At 43.5% G+C, this 16,452-nt stretch overlaps 1 protein-coding gene across 4 annotated transcripts in view; it reads left to right on the top strand.

Moving 5' to 3' along the window:
- EPS15L1 (epidermal growth factor receptor pathway substrate 15 like 1) overlaps nt 1-16,452 on the top strand; it is a 243,741-nt gene that overhangs the window by 89,056 nt on the left and 138,233 nt on the right. For all 4 annotated transcript variants that reach the window (XM_044270441.1, XM_044270433.1, XM_044270447.1 and 1 more), the window contains 2 exons: nt 8,730-8,815; nt 13,210-13,282. In XM_044270441.1, the coding sequence (XP_044126376.1) occupies nt 8,730-8,815; nt 13,210-13,282 (159 nt within the window). The remainder of the gene's footprint in view (nt 1-8,729; nt 8,816-13,209; nt 13,283-16,452) is intronic.

Raw genomic sequence — 16,452 nt, forward strand, 5'->3', positions numbered from 1 at the left:
AGATCAATATCATTAGGGCGACAAAAAGTTTTCAGATTGTCCTAAAATAATATTTAATAACCTTTCTATACAGTTTTGTCATGTAAAAACTCATTTGCATAAACACAGGCAGATGGGAAAGACATGCAAATGAGCAGAATCTGCCTTGTTTTTCAGCTGAAAAACCATTTCCATGGAAAATTTGCGATCTACACTACTCATGAACAGCGCCATCTATTGGTTTCATAGTCTTATGACAAGATTATTACGCCTGTCATAAGACTATGAAACCAATAGATGGCGCTGTTCATGAGTAGTGTAGATCGCAAATTTTCCATGGAAATGGTTTTTCAGCTGAAAAACAAGGCAGATTCTGCTCATTTGCATGTCTTTCCCATCTGCTCATTTGATGGCTTGCACATACGTGGCTTTTGGCATATAGCCTCTGTGTGGTTGTGGTCTATTGTATGTCGTAAAGGATAGGAGTCCAAGATGCATCCAGCCATCCTCTTAATGCTGTTTCCAAACCATTTGATGGGGTTTCCATCAATTTCTAACCTTTTTTTTTGTGAACCAGACACCCTCTCTTCTTCAGAGCAGGGAGTTCCTGGTTTGATGCTCGCGTCTCCGATTGACTTTCATTGTATTAAATTGTGCTCGAGCACTGCAGTATTCGGCCGAGCACTCGGATGTGCCGAGCATAGCGATGCTCAAGCCGAACAGCAGTCCAGCCGAGCATGCTCGCTCAACACTAGTCTCAGTCCATGTCAGGTAATTAACCAATCCATCAGTGCTCATCAGGATAAGGCCGAATGCTCACGGCCGTGAGCGGTCCGCTGAACCGTGGCCTGGATTCCTGCTGAGAGCACGAGCGCATGGCGTCATTGGTTGCTATGACACCGTGCGCTCCCTGCTGGCGCCACAATACAGTAATACAATAAAGAATATCCTTATTTTATCAGACTTTTAATAAGATTGTCCTGTAGATTAGGCAGTCCAGTTGGAGGAGAAGGGGACAGCGACTTAAAAAGGGTTAAATTGAGTTTCTGACTATATACACATACACAGAGGCAGCAACGGGCAGAAAGTAAAAGCGAGAAGCTGGAGGCAGTCTGTGAGTGACATGACTTACCTTCCTTGTACTTCTGCTGGGACTCTAAGGACTACTCAGCACCTTCCCCCACTAGCCAAGCACAATACTTGTATTGGGTTATGGAGTCACTAGAAACTCCAATTCAGCTTCAGCATAAAAATAATAAAGATATTCATCTTCAAAGTATAAATAATATATTATTCTACTATCTATTAATTAATGGGGTTGTCTCATCTCGCCATTACTAAGGCAGGATGAGACACCGTTCCGACCACCTCCAGGCTGGGAAACAGCAGAGCGGTTTCAGTAGCTCTCATTGCTGTGCAAGCAATCATTGCTAGCTATGATTTTTCCTAACTCAGAAATAGCATAGCTTGTTGTACTACACTGTTTCAGTAGCTCTCATGCACGGCCTGGCTTTAGTAATGTTCTATCAGTGTAGAGCCCCTATGTATCAAAAACAGTGATAGGTAGCAGACCTATCTATTCGCATTCCATTTTTACTCGTTGAGTCAGAGTTTAGCTTACGACTCCACAGCCCTGATTGCAACTAATATAAAAATATCCAGCATGGCTGGCTCTAAAGCTCCTGGTCAGAGGATCTTCACTGTGTACTTCTGCACATCGCTAGTCTGGTGGGTTCTTCACCAAGCATGAAGTCTCACAGAGTGTTCAAAATATTTAGCCTCTTCACTGCTGCATCTCGCTTAATGTGAAGGTGGCTTAATTCTTAAAAGCATTTTCCTTCTTTCCTACGTGATCAGACATAGGGCGTATAGAGATGCAGTTTCTCACCTGTTGGGACAGTTGCTGAGGCATTTGACATCCAACAAGTAATAGGACATGTGCAACATTTGTAACGCATTATACGGTTGCTTCAACAGCTGTTCTGCCAAGTGTACAACAACATCTGTCCTTATCCAATGTCTGGAAAATCCAGCTAGAAAATTAACCCTTCCATATAACAGTTACTTCAATATTTTATTTATAATCTCAAGACAATTACTGATTGTCCATAGTGGGTACCTCCACACAGCTGGCTATGTAGGTTTAGCTATGGGCGGGGACAATGTCCCTATTATGGACCCTAAACTAAACCCTTTGCCCAGGGACGGCCCCTAATGGTGGGGACTCCCTGTCCTTGAGCCTAAGGCTAACAGCTCCTATATAACCCTTGCTGTTAGAAGAAAGCCTATCAGTGGAGGACCTCCATGGACAGCAAGACAAAACAAACACAAAAATAGTGCACCATGTATACACCCCTAATGATGTAAAAACATCAAAAGGTACACGATGCACAAGACTTACTTCTTAAAAAACACCCTATTATATGGATGTTTGTGGTCACCAAGACTAGATATATGGACCAGACAAATGATACACTAAAACCCCAACGCGTTTCCCCCACAGTGTGGGATCATCAGGGGTTGAATGAATCTATAGGTTTAATTGGATAATATATCTACATAAATTCAGCAACAAATCAGCAGCAAATAGCCTCATAAATCACACTGAGAGAGGGTGTGAAAGCCCATATAATGAGAATACTCTATTGGTGAGTGTTTATCACCGTTCTCAGTGTGATGGTGTCTGTTACCGCACAGATATCAGTTAATACTGGACCTATTAGCATTAGACGATATTAATATTGGGAGGAAATGGAAGGCGCATCAGGCATCGTATACCGCTTGTACACGGTTATTAGATACAAAAATGCAGGACATCAAAGTGGATTTCTGTAAAAAGAAAACAGAAAAACACACATATATAGTTGCATGACATATTCAGCACTGACTCATCACCTGATAGTTGTGTACCCACCACCGCGCTAATCACACAGCACTTATGGGTGACTCACTCTGTCCAGGTATTTTGATGTCAGTCCTTAATTGGTATATGGGATGCCATCAGGGCACAAGTTAAGTAGTGTAGGACGAGCGTCCACGTATGATATATACGTACAGCTGAAAAAGTGAGACACACATATACAGTTGTCTATATGTCTCCAGAGGTAATCAATGTTAGAGACCACCACCTTACGAATCTCATAGTTATAAAGGTAACACTACCTCAGATACGTCCTTCGTTTAGTAAGTATGAGCCCATAGATATGGCTAGTTGATAAAAGCGACCTAGATAGTAGAGAAATTAAATAGTAGAAAAGATATGTGGATACATCTAAGCCGACTCAACACAGCCTCTAAGGGTTACTCACAGTAAAGTCGTTTTCAAGGCAAGTCCTCCCTTTCTGTTCCTCCTAGGGTCCAGAGCCTATGTCTCGCTGTCCCTCCCCATCTTATAAGTCCTCTAATGTTTAATTAACAGGTGTTCTCAATTGCTACAGGTAAGCGGTGTAGGCGTGCGTTCCACCGTGGGACGCATCCCACCGCCGCAACTTCCGATATCCGGTGCCTTCCAGGGAGTATGTGTGGTTTAAGATGTGCGTTCCACAATGGAACGCACGCTCGCACATCCGCATATTCACATAGCCGTTTCTGGTTGGCTCCAGTCAACGTCTGTTCGTTGTGGAGCGCAAGGCACATCCGGTGTTTGAACCGCATCTAGCTTCCTGTCTACTGATCGTTACGTCAGGTACAGGAGATGAAGGGAATTATATTACCTCCTCATATTGTACTTTAAGGGGAGATTAATCTTAATGTTTACCATGACAGAGTCAGTTTATTTGTAATCCGACAGCTCAATCACTAAGGATAAAGTCAGTCTTCGATTTTTATACATGTATATAGACACCTGCTACGTTATCTAGCGTGTGTGTAGTGACTCATCTTGTATGCGTGTCGATTATAATCATATACCCTCCAGGCGCTTCCAGAGGAACCAGGAGATGGAGAGAAGACAAACAGTAATATATAGGACGATGTCATTATAGTTAAGTAAAAATTCGCCCCTGTAAAGATGCATCAGAGGAAAAAGAGATGTACACAGTGAATCAATTGTCATTCCTGTGTTTCTGATACTCGTATTTCGGTGCTTTACGCACCAGGTCCAGTTTAAGGGACAGTCCAATCACTAGAGCCTCATAAGCTATAAGGGATATATACATACATATACATAAGGAAAGGGAAAGGGGTAGGGGGACAGGGAACCACAGATTCAGGATGCCCCAGGGGTACGTGAGAGGGCCAGCAAATAAGGTTCATGGTTTCAGATAAGTAAACGAGTTTATCAGGGGTATATAAAGACACCCCTTATCTGAGAGAACAAAGAATCTGAAGGTTAGTTGGATAGTTAAACCCAGGGACACATATATTGAGGGTATCATAGCCTTTTGGTTAAAGAGATCAGAGGAAGCATGAAAAGGTCAACCTTTCATTAAGACCACGGGGGGACTGGGACCGGAATCTATGGATCCATTGACTCTCCTTTTGCAGGATCCTTCTGTCCCAGTCACCCCCACGTGGAGATGGAGGGATCACCTCAAGGACTGAAAACCGAAGTGACCCCGGGTCTCCCCCATGCATGGTGTTTACATGGGTGGCAACCGGTGTCACCTCATTGTTTTTGACGTCATTGACGTGTTCCAGGATCCTTTTCCTCAGTTCCCTAATCGTCTTGCCCACATAATCCATGGGGCAAGAGCACTGACATAGATAAACCACACCTTTTGATCTACAGTTAATGAAGTCCCGGATATGAAATAACCGGCCTGTCGCTGAACAAGTGATGGTTTTAGCAATGGAGAGATACTCGCAGGCTTTACAGCTACCGCATTTAAAGATGCCTACCGGTTTTCTGTCCAGCCAGGTACCAGTTTTAGCAGGTGGTACAAAATGACTGGTGACCAGGCGGTCTCTCGGACTTCTGCCTCGTCTATAAGAGACCGCAGGGTGTTCAGTAGTTATCTCCGAGAGATCAGGGTCCATTCTAAGGATCGGCCAGTATTTTCTAAGGACTTGTTTTATATCATCGTTTGCTGCGTCAAAGTTGGAAATAATCCTTAATGGCTGAGAGCCAGTTGTTGTTTTATCTTTGGGGACTAGTAAATCAGTTCGGTCCTTGGTCACTGCGTGTTGAAATGCATCTCTCAACACTGGTTGTGGATACCCTCTGTCTCTAAATCTAGACTGTAAGGCCCTCGCCTCACTATAAAAAGCCTCATCATTGGAGCAGTTTCTTCTTATCCTGAGATATTGACCTCTAGGGATGCCCCGTTTCAGGGGGGTCGGATGGTAGCTCCTCCAGTGTAATAGGGAGTTGGTGGCTGTCGTCTTCCTATATATATTGGTCGACAGTCTATCCCCCACCTTAGTTACTTTAACATCTAGAAAGGTGATGGTGGATGAGTCGTATTCAGAAGTGAACCGCAAGCCTATCTCGTTTTTATTCAGATCAACTATAAACCTTTTTAAAGTCTGTTGGTCCACCCTTCCAAACAATAAATATGTCGTCAATGAATCGGGTCCAGAACTGTATGTTGCTGGACCACCAAACAGCGACATCTGGAAACACATGTGTATCCTCCCACCAGCCCTGGAAGAGGTTCGCATATGTTGGGGCACAAGGACTGCCCATAGCCGTCCCCCTGAGCTGGTAGTAGAATCTTGAGTTGTATAGAAAATAGTTATGAGTCAAAGTAAGCTCCAATAACTTTAGTATAAAGTCATTATGAGTGTTGTATTGTATCCCCCTGGTGCGAAGAAAATATCCTATGGCCAGCAGACCATGTTGGTGAGGAATCGAGCTATATAGCGACTCGACGTCTATGCTTCCCAGAATACAGTCTGGATCCAGGTTAAGGGCATCAATCTTATTGAGGAAGTCCATTGTGTCCCTCGTATATGCCGGGAGGGACACAACAAACTCCCTCAACACCTGGTCCAGATACACCCCACAGTTCTGAGTCAAGGAGTTTATTCCCGATACAATCGGGCGACCCCTCAGCGGGGTGGTCCCCTTGTGGATTTTGGGAAGCCCATAGAAAGTAGCTATAGTGGGTTTTTCTGGTAGTAGGAATTCAAATTCCGAAGTACTGATCACCTTATCTTTGAGACCACTCATAAGAATCTGTTTTAGGTCGGACAGAAAGGACTGGGTTGGATTGACAGATAGGATCCTGTATCCATCTTTATCCTTCAGGAGATCCAGACACATATGTACATAGGAGTCGCAATCAAGGATAACGAGGTTCCCCCCTTTGTCAGATGGTTTAATTATGATACTGCGATCCTTTTCCAAAGACGTAAGTGCCTGCATCTCCGTCAGGGAGAGATTAAAGGACCTGGGGCCCTTTTGTTCCAGCTGTTCCAGATCACTGATGACCATCTGTAAAAAGATGTCAACATGCTCATAATTTGCCAGCGGTGGCATTCTTCTACTCTTGGGCCTCAGTGTTGTAAAAGGTCCAGAACCTGTGACACGATTGTGGTCCCTGTTCAGGTCCGTGAGGGTCTGTAAGTCATCAAAGTCACCCTCATCCAGACAGAGTCTACTACAGGTTTCTCTATTAGAGGTCTTAAAGAATTTATGCCACTTTAACCTCCTGCAGAAGAGGTGGAGGTCCTTAGTCCAAGAGAAGAGGCTGAAGCTGGTGGTTGACACAAAGGACAGGCCCCTCTTAAGGACCCCCACCTCTTCCTGAGTGAGGCACCTGGCTGAAAAGTTCACAATCTGGAGGTCACTTACTGTCCCCTGTCTTTGCGGTCTCGTAGTTGGTGGGGCATGGCACTCTTTTCTAAAAAAGACGGTTGTTCTTGTGACAGAGTGTTGTCGGAGTAACCAGAGGGAGGTGAAAACGAGGAGGTATTTGAATATCCCGATCCTCGTGTCCCCCTTCCCCTGCCTCTGTAGCCCTCACCCCTCTGCCATCCTCGACCCCCTCGTCGTCCAGAGCCACGCCTACCCGCGTTATAGGGGCCCGCGTAGGGTCTAGAGTACGACTCTGTCTCTGAGGAGTCTTGATCAGAGGAAGATGGTTCAGAGCCCGCTACTTGTCCCTGTCCTGTTGTATAAGCTCGGTTTTCCTTGAACTCACCTAGGTCTCTGACAAACTGTCTATGCTTCCGCTCCTTGATGAGTCCTTGGACGCGATCGACAGATATCTGGAGAGAGTTCTCACGTTTAGCAAATTCTGAGTCTTCTTCAAATTTCAAATTTTGTTCCTGAAGTTTTTGGGATGAAAGTTCAAGACTTTTTTTCTCTTCCTCTAATAGTAAATTCATCAGACTCGGAGAACTATGCGTGAGTATCTCTTCCCATTTCGTCACGAGAGTTGGTGAGGATATCCTATCAGCTGGTCTTTCCCGGAGCCTTAGCACCCGTGGGACGATTTTGTGTCCTATATAACTTTCCAGGGATTTGATCTCCCACCAGGACTTGATGTTCTCTTTATAGCAGTTGTATAGATCACTGAACACTTGCTTACTCGTGGCCGTCTGACCCAGACCTGGGACGTCCTTGTCTGAAAAAATATCCCTAGCTTCGTTGACCAAAGCTTCTGTGAAAATGGTCCCTGACAAAAAACTGGCCATTCCTTAAACATAAATAACTATTAATCCAGCAATCAAAGGTAGAATTTTAATGCATGGGTCAATGAGAGAGTACAAAATCCAGCTAGAAAATGAACACTTACATATAACAGTTACTTCAATATTTTATTTATAATCTCAAGACAATTACTGATTGTCCATAGTGGGTACCTCCACACAGCTGGCTATGTAGGTTTAGCTATGGGCGGGGACAATGTCCCTATTATGGACCCTAAACTAAACCCTTTGCCCAGGGACGGCCCCTAATGGTGGGGACTCCCTGTCCTCGAGCCTAAGGCTAACAGCTCCTATATAACCCTTGCTGTTAGAAGAAAGCCTATCAGTGGAGGACCTCCATGGACAGCAAGACAAAACAAACACAAAAATAGTGCACCATGTATACACCCCTAATGATGTAAAAACATCAAAAGGTACACGATGCACAAGACTTACTTCTTAAAAAACACCCTATTATATCCAATGTCTGGCGTCCAAGAGGAGATGAACAACCCTTTTGAGGTGCTTTATTGCTAAATTAAAGAGCACATTTTCTTTTAGTTTTCCTAATTATTTATTTTTGAGAAATATTTTTTTTCTTTTGGATGCCGATTACTTCATGTGGAGTTATAGGTGCTCTTTAAAGGGAATCTGTCAGTTCCAAAACACCCCTCCAAACCACAGCAAGCAGCGAATAGTGCAACTGGTGCCAAGTCTGATTTATGGTCATACTCACTTGGCACTCTGATGCTGTGCTCTGACAAACCAGCAGTAAAATGCATTGAGAGGACGTCTTTGAGTCCCCTTCATCTTGTGCATGAGCTCAGGAGTTCCTCTTAATACAGTTTACTGTTGATTTTGTTGGAGCACAGAGTCGAAATGCAAGTAAGTATGAGTATAAAAATTACATAACTAGACTCGTACTATACACCTCTTAATCTAGTTTGGAGCATGTATCAGAGCTGACAGATTCCCTTTAAGGTGAAGGTAATATTTTTTTATAGTTTATTGATTGACTGCTAATAAACAATAGAAAAAAATGCTTAAAAAATATTATAAATAATAATGTTATTTTTAAAGCAATTGAACCAGACCCTGTGTTTACCAAATCCACCCCATGATTTTTATTGGTTTGATTTAATTCACAGCTTGTTAAAATTATTTTCCTTCCTTAGGACAGTTCCAGTTCTGTCGGTTCTGGAGATTTCACTGGTGTGAAAGAACTAGATGACATCAGCCAGGAGATAGCCCAGTTACAAAGGTGGGAAAGACGTTAGACCGTTGTATATTTAACCCCTTAACACATAGTGTGTACATGTATGCAATGAATTGTGTGGAGCTGAGCCCGCTTCATACGTGACAGATGCCGGGGGACCGGAGATGACTCTGAAACCGGTCGTTTAACCACTCAGATGCCGTGTTTACCAGTGATCGCAGCATATTTGAGGTTAGGCAGAGGGAGGGGGCTCCCAGGCCTTGTAGTGAAATCGCGGGGCTCTGATCGGTTAAAATGACAGCCTGGGCCCTGCTGGAGGTTCCCAGGCCTGTCATGGTAAGCTGCTTGCTAAGCTGTGTATGAGGCACATCTCAGCAAGCAGCGTGTCAAAATCCCATTCACCATAATATATATCTATTATGATGAAAGGGACAAAAGATCCTAAGTTATTAAGTAAAAAAAATTTCAAAATTATTATAATAAAAAAAAAATCATGTCCCCACCTATCCCTTGTTTGAACTTGATGGACTTATGTCTTTTTTCAACCGTATTAACTATGTAAAAACACCAAAATATTAAAAAGTTTAAATCGCCCAACTTTCACAATTTTACAAATAAAAATATATGACCGATAAAAAAAAAAAATAGACATATCTGGTATCGGCACGTCCAAAAATGTGTAAACTATTAAAATATTTTGTCCCCCCAAAAAAGTTGAATTATTTTTTATTTTACCCCACAAAACATTTTTTTCCTGTTTTACAATACAAGACATGATAAATTAAATGGTGCCATAAAAAAATGCATCTTGTCCCACAAAAAGTAAGCACTTATATGGCTATGCGAACAGAAAAATAAAAAAAGTTATGGCTATTGGAATTTAGGGACGAAAAATCATAAAATGCAAAAATGTAAATAGCCTCAGTCCTCATATCCCCTTTTTCCCCCACTCAGCTCCTCTGACATGAGCTGTATCACGCAGGACAAGGGCTTTTTTGTTTACATTTTTACACTGCTAGGCGGAGGCTTCCACCTAGCAGTGTTCATGGTGACGTCACCGGCACTGATGGTCGGGCTTTAGTAGGGGAAGAAGGGGATATGTCCGAGTTCATAGCTGAACCCCTTTAAGGTTAATATTAAAGGGGTTCTGCACTTTGTTTAAACTGATGATCTATCCTCTGGATAGATCATCAGCATCTGACCGCTGGGGCTTCGACACCCGGGACCCCCGCCGATCAGCTGTTTGAGAAGGCAGTGGTGCTGGAGTAGCGCCGCGGCCTTCTCACTGTTTACCGCTGGCCGAGTGACGTCATGACTAGTATCACTGGCCTGGGGGCGCGGCTAAGCGCCGTTCCCTTGAATGGAGCTTAGCCGCGCCCAGGCCAGTTATACTAGTCGTGACGTCACTGAGCCTGCGGTAAACAGCGAGAAGGCCACGGCGCTCCTGCCTTCTCAAACAGCTGATCAGATGCTGATGACCTATCCAGAGGATAGATCATCAGTTTAAACAAAGTGCAGAACCCCTTTAACGTTAGTAAAAAACAAGTCTTCCAAATATAGACATTTATATATTTTGTATAGATTTGGGCAGTACTGTGCAGTAACCAAACATAAAAATACACTCTACTGCTCCCTAGCTCCGTGGGCTGCTTCCAATCCTGTATGTAAAGTTTCAGACAGGGGCCATTTGCAAGTCTTCAAGTGGTATGTGATCCAACAGTGACATACCGCAGGGCTTGCCAAATTTAAAAACGTTTAAAAAGCTGGACAAGCCCTTTAAGTTTAAATTTTAAAGCATATTGCCTGGTACGGTTAATCATGATGATTAGTACGATACCTTTTTTTATCTTTGGAGGTTCCAGCATTCCCGAAATATGAGTATTTTTATTTTTTGGAGTATCCATGGGCCTGGTAGTAGGACTTCAAGCAACGCTACAGCTATGCACCTTGTGCTCATTATACTCCCATCATCCCTTTGATTGACTGGGATAGGGCTGCAGCTATCGATTATTTTAGTAATCAAGTATTCTACCGATTAATCCAACGATTAATCGACTACTCTAATTTAAAAAAAACAAATTAAAAGAATGTTTTCTATAAAAACTCATCAGCTTCCCCTGCCATCATTCCCCTCCCCCTACAGTGCCATTAGTTCCTTCCCCCAGTTCCTCTCTCCAATGTAATTAGTTCCTCCAGCAGTGCCACCAGCTCCTCCCCGTGCCATCGCCCCCCCGTGCCATCAGCTCCACCTAGAGCCACCAGTTCCCCCTCCAATGCCACCAGCATCCCCCAGTGCCACCAGCTTTCCCATGTCATCAGTTGCTCCCCTCCCAGTGCCATCCGCTCGCCCTCCAATGCAACCAGCTCCTCCCTAAATGTCATCAGCTCGCCCCCAGTGCGATGTACTCCCCCCAGTGCCACCACCCGCCCCCACTGCCATCAGTTCCCCCACTCCCCCTTCTAGCCATCAGTACCCAGCTGCTGCGCCAGTGAACCAAAAAAATGACCTTTCCTGTAGGGGTGCTGCCGACACTCCAGAGATCTTCCATCCTCCTCTTCACGCGCTGCAACGAGGATTTTTAATTTATTTTTTGTGTTGAGTTAATCGAATAATTTGTGTAATCGTTTCAGCCCTAGACAGGGATAATAGCCCTGTCTAATGGTGCCTGCACTGTCGCTCACAAAGAATCATTTTTGGTCCAGCATTAATGTTATATGGAGTTATTCGTCTATGTTTTATCAAAATCATGCATTCCCCAAGGATTTTGATAACGTGCTGTTTCTTGTATGTACAGTCGTGGCCAAAAGTTTTGAGAATTACATAACTATTGGAAATTGGAAAAGTTGCTGCTTAAGTTTTTATAATAGCAATTAGAATTTACTCCAGAATGTTATGAAGAGTGATCAGATGAATTGCATAGTCCTTCTTTGCCATGAAAATTAACTTAATCCCCAAAAAAACTTTCCACTGCATTTCATTGCTCTCATTAAAGGACCTGCTGAGATCATTTCAGTAATTGTCTTGTTAACTCAGGTGAGAATGTTGACGAGCACAAGGCTGGAGATCATTATGTCAGGCTGATTGGGTTAAGATGGCAGATTTGACCTGTTAAAAGGAGGGTGATGCTTGAAATCATTGTTCTTCCATCGTTAACCATGGTGACCTGCAAAGAAACGCGTGCAGCCATCATTGCGTTGCATAAAAATGGCTTCACAGGCAAGGATATTGTGGCTACTAAGATTGCACCTCAATCAACAATTTATAGGATCATCAAGAAATTCAAGGAAAGAGGTTCAATTCTTGTTAAGAAGGCTTCAGGGCGTCCAAGAAAGTCCAGCAAGCGCCAGGATAGTCTCCTAAAGAGGATTCAAGTGTGGGATCGGAGTGCCACCAGTGCAGAGCTTGCTCAGGAATGGCAGCAGGCAGGTGTGAGTGCATCTGCACGCACAGTGAGACGAAGACTTTTGGAAGATGGCCTGGTGTCAAGAAGGGCAGCAAAGAAGCCACTTCTCTACAAAAAAAACATCAGGGACAGATTGATCTTCTGCAGAAAATATGGTGAATGGACTGCTGAGGACTGGGGCAAAGTCATATTCTCCGATGAAGCCTCTTTCCGATTGTTTGGGGCATCAGGAAAAAGGCTTGTCCGGAGAAGAAAAGGTGAGTGCTACCATCAGTCCTGTGTCATGCCAACAGTAAAGCATCCCGAGACCATTCATGTGTGGGGTTGCTTCTCATCCAACGGAGTGGGCTCACTCACAATTTTGCCCCAAAACACAGCCATGAATAAAGAATGGTACCAAAACACCCTCCAACAGCAACTTCTTCCAACAATCCAACAACAGTTTGGTGAAGAACAATGCATTTTCCAGCACGATGGAGCACCGTGCCATAAGGCAAAAGTGATAATTAAGTGGCTCGGGGACCAAAACGTTGACATTTTGGGTCCATGGCCTGGAAACTCCCCAGATCTTAATCCCATTGAGAACTTGTGGTCAATCCTCAAGAGGCGGGTGGACAAACAAAAACCCACTAATTATGACAAACTCCAAGAAGTGATTATGAAAGAATGGGTTGCTATCAATCAGGAATTGGCCCAGAAGTTGATTGAGAGCATGCCCAGTCGAATTGCAGAGGTCCTGAAAAAGAAGGGCCAACACTGCAAATACTGACTCTTTGCATAAATGTCATGTAATTGTCGATAAAAGCCTTTGAAACGTATGAAGTGCGTGTAATTATATTTCACTACATCACAGAAACAACTGAAACAAAGATCTAAAAGCAGTTTAGCAGCAAACTTTGTGAAAACTAATATTTGTGTCATTCTCAAAACTTTTGGCCACGACTGTACACAGAGGGGAGTGAGTGCTGTGCGGAGAGTAGGGTTGATCATGCTGACTGAGGCTCCTTATCACTTACATTTGACTTTGTGTTGCAGAGAAAAATTTGCTTTGGAACAGGACATCAGAGAGAAGGAAGAGGCCATTAGACAGAAAAGCACAGAGGTACAGGTATGTCTCAAATTACGAATTTTAATGATCATAAAACTGCTCTGCATCAGAGCCAAAAATATAAACACCACTTGTGCAAATTTTTTTGTGCAAGTGGCGTTTCTTTGTTGGCCTCGCAGCTTTCCTGAAAAAGGGTTGTGACGAGAGGGGACAGGGCCAACAGCCTTGCCACATTTATCATCTTTTTTGCCTGTTTTCTGCAGCAGGGCTCATATCTGTGTAACATAGGGAGGAGAGTTTTTATTGAACATTTTACATTGGAAAGCCCTCTTGTCTGGGAAAAATGATGAAGCTTTACTCACCTCCACAATTCCCGTGTCACCGCTAACGCTTTCTGACTCGCTTTTTTTAAGAGAATTATCTGCCCAGAAAACACTCCTTTAAGGCCAAAATCTTTAGCATTTTTAAATGGTCAATTAAACTTTATTACTGTACAGAATAAAATGCACATAACTTTACTGCTTCATACCTTCAACATATTTATTGAGGAAGAACAGAGGTCTACACTCACTTAATGTACAATACCAAGTCATACAGTGTGTCATACAGTGCATTATACTTTACAATAGAATTAGGTTGCTAAATGCCTCAAAAGATAAGACAATTGCATCCTCTGATCCCCCAAATTTTCAGTGAAATAAGCAAACCCCTGGAAAAGAACATAATCGAACACCACCTCTTTGTGACTGCCAAGGGCATACCCCGCCTAGGGTGGGAGCCTAAGTAGTTCCAAATACCCCCTAAGGTCTTCTAAGTCATGACTTAGGGCTCATGCACATGAACGTATTTTTGATCCGCATGCGATCCGCATGTTATGCAGGTCAGATGCGGACCCATTCGCTTCAATCAGTCCTGCCGGATACGTCAAAACGTTTGCAAACTGATGGCATTTGTCAGACAGATCAGGATCCTGATCCGTCTGACAAAGGCATTGAATTGCCGGATCAGTCTCTCCGGTGTCATACGGAAAAACGGACCTGGCAGTTATTTTTTTCAAATTTTTTGCGGTCTAAGCATGCGCAGTTTTGCTGGAACAATCGGCAGTTTAATGGGAAAAAATGCCTGCATTTCGGCAAGTGTTCCGGAATTTTGGACGTAGATAAAACAGTTGCATGCTGCAGTATTATCTTCGTCCTGAAAAGGCAAAAAGACTGAACTGAAGACATCCTGATGCATCCTGAATGGATTGCTCTCCATTCAGAATGCATGGGGATAAAACTGATCAGTTTTTTTCCGGTATAGAGCCCCTAGGACGGAACTCAATGCCAGAAAAGAATAACGCTAGTGTGAAAGTAGCCTAAGAGAGAGACCTTAGACGTTTCACATATAGAGCAGTTCCGTAAATAATGTGCTGATGCGTTTTTAAGGCAAATGCATACGTCACCTTATGAAAGTACATATTTCTCCACTGTTCACTGATTATCGCTGCCTTTACAATAAAATCTTATCCGATATCACCCAATTCGTGTTCCCAGGTTTTAAAAAATTAGATCAAAATGAATTTACCCTCCCTCTACTTTCCCCCAGGTCATCAAAAAATGTCACCATCTCAGCCCTAGTTAGGTCCTTAACCCTGGAGAAACAAAAATGTTTAATCTGTTGGTGTTGCATAAAAATGAGACACCACCAGGCCATATTAATCTTCTGACCTCTGCCATGATAAGAAGTGCCCTTCTACTAATCTCAGAAGATCTCCAGCTGAGTTGATCTTTTTTGCTTTCCAAGACATAATAGTGCCTCTGAGGAGAACGGTATGTTTAATATAAGAAGGCAGTTCACTGAATTTGGTATGTAGTAATCTCCCCAAGAGCCACAGAGCTGCCAGCTCCCTCTCTAGCATTTGAGCCAAAGTTCCAGTCTCAACTATGCCTGAATGGAGCTGCTTGTTTGTAACATCTGATATTGGTCAATTGAAGTCCCCCTTTTAGCTTCGAAAGACAAAGTTTATCGCACGCTTTGCAGGCCCTTTTTTCTGACCCAGAAATTGGTTAAAGACTGACTGCAACTTTTGGATGTCTTGATGTTTGATCAACTTTGATATAATTTGAAGTGGAAACAAAAGCCTCCCAAAACGTATTATTTTTAAAAGATGGGCCCTGCCTGACAAACTCATGGGTAAACCCATCCATCTTTCTAATTACTGAGTGATTTTGCGAAGTAAGTAAGTGAAGTATGAGCATGCTATCTCTACAGAAGTCTGGATCTCTGCAGGACTCAATCCTGTATTACACTGCCCCGATTTTTCAGGAGATGATCGCTAATGAACGTTCATGTAAACGCTTGGTAACGATCATCTTGCAGTGTAATACTGCCGCTGATTGCCCGAAGAACAAGCAAACGCTTGATCCTCGGGTAATACAAATCTTTTGACATGTTAAAAAATTCTCGTTTGGAGGCGGCAGATCATGGTGTATAATAACGACCTGTCGCTGGCAAACAGCCATAAAGCATGGGGATGAGCGATGGAAATCGTCTGCCACATCAGCCTTCAGAGTTTTGGTTAGAAATAGAAGCTGTCGCCGCTATCTGAAATTGGGAGGAGTAACCTTCTTAAAATGATTCTCATGCCCAAACTCATGTATATACTGCATAATTCCCCGGTATGGATAACTCGCAGAATATTCTTTAAAAATTGATAGGTTGTTTAGGGATTTGATTTGGCGCCATAAAAAAGCGCGGATTAGACTGGACACTCTGCAGAGAGGGAAAGAGGAGGGAGGGCTATCAGTACCGAATGCTTGGCTTTATTACATCTCGGCCCAGCTGCAACAGTTGAGGGGATGGGAGAGGACTCCTGGGGACGTTGCCTCAGCCAGATTGGTGGCACACATTATTGGGCACAGTTCTCCGGTGGCTTTATTGGAAAATAGCGTAATTGTTGGTAAGCTGTCGGGGCACCCCACACTTTTTATGGTGCACAAGGTTTGGCAAAAAAGCCGGGCGCTGTTATCAGTAAAGGGGTTTACACAGTTTTCCCCTATTTGGAGAAATCCGCACCTTCCTGAACTATTCCAGTTAGATGGCTTCTCACCCTGGGAGCGTAAAGGAGTGAGATATTTCCCTTGCGCCCATGACAGCACCCTTGAGAGACCGCCTTCATCCAGGACAGGAAACTTTCGTGGAGAGCTCATAAGGAGGAGCATGGCCCCGAGACCACCAGTTCCTGTTTC

This window comes from Bufo gargarizans, chromosome 1 (assembly GCF_014858855.1).
Source record: "Bufo gargarizans isolate SCDJY-AF-19 chromosome 1, ASM1485885v1, whole genome shotgun sequence".
NCBI classification, from domain to species: Eukaryota; Metazoa; Chordata; class Amphibia; order Anura; family Bufonidae; genus Bufo; species Bufo gargarizans.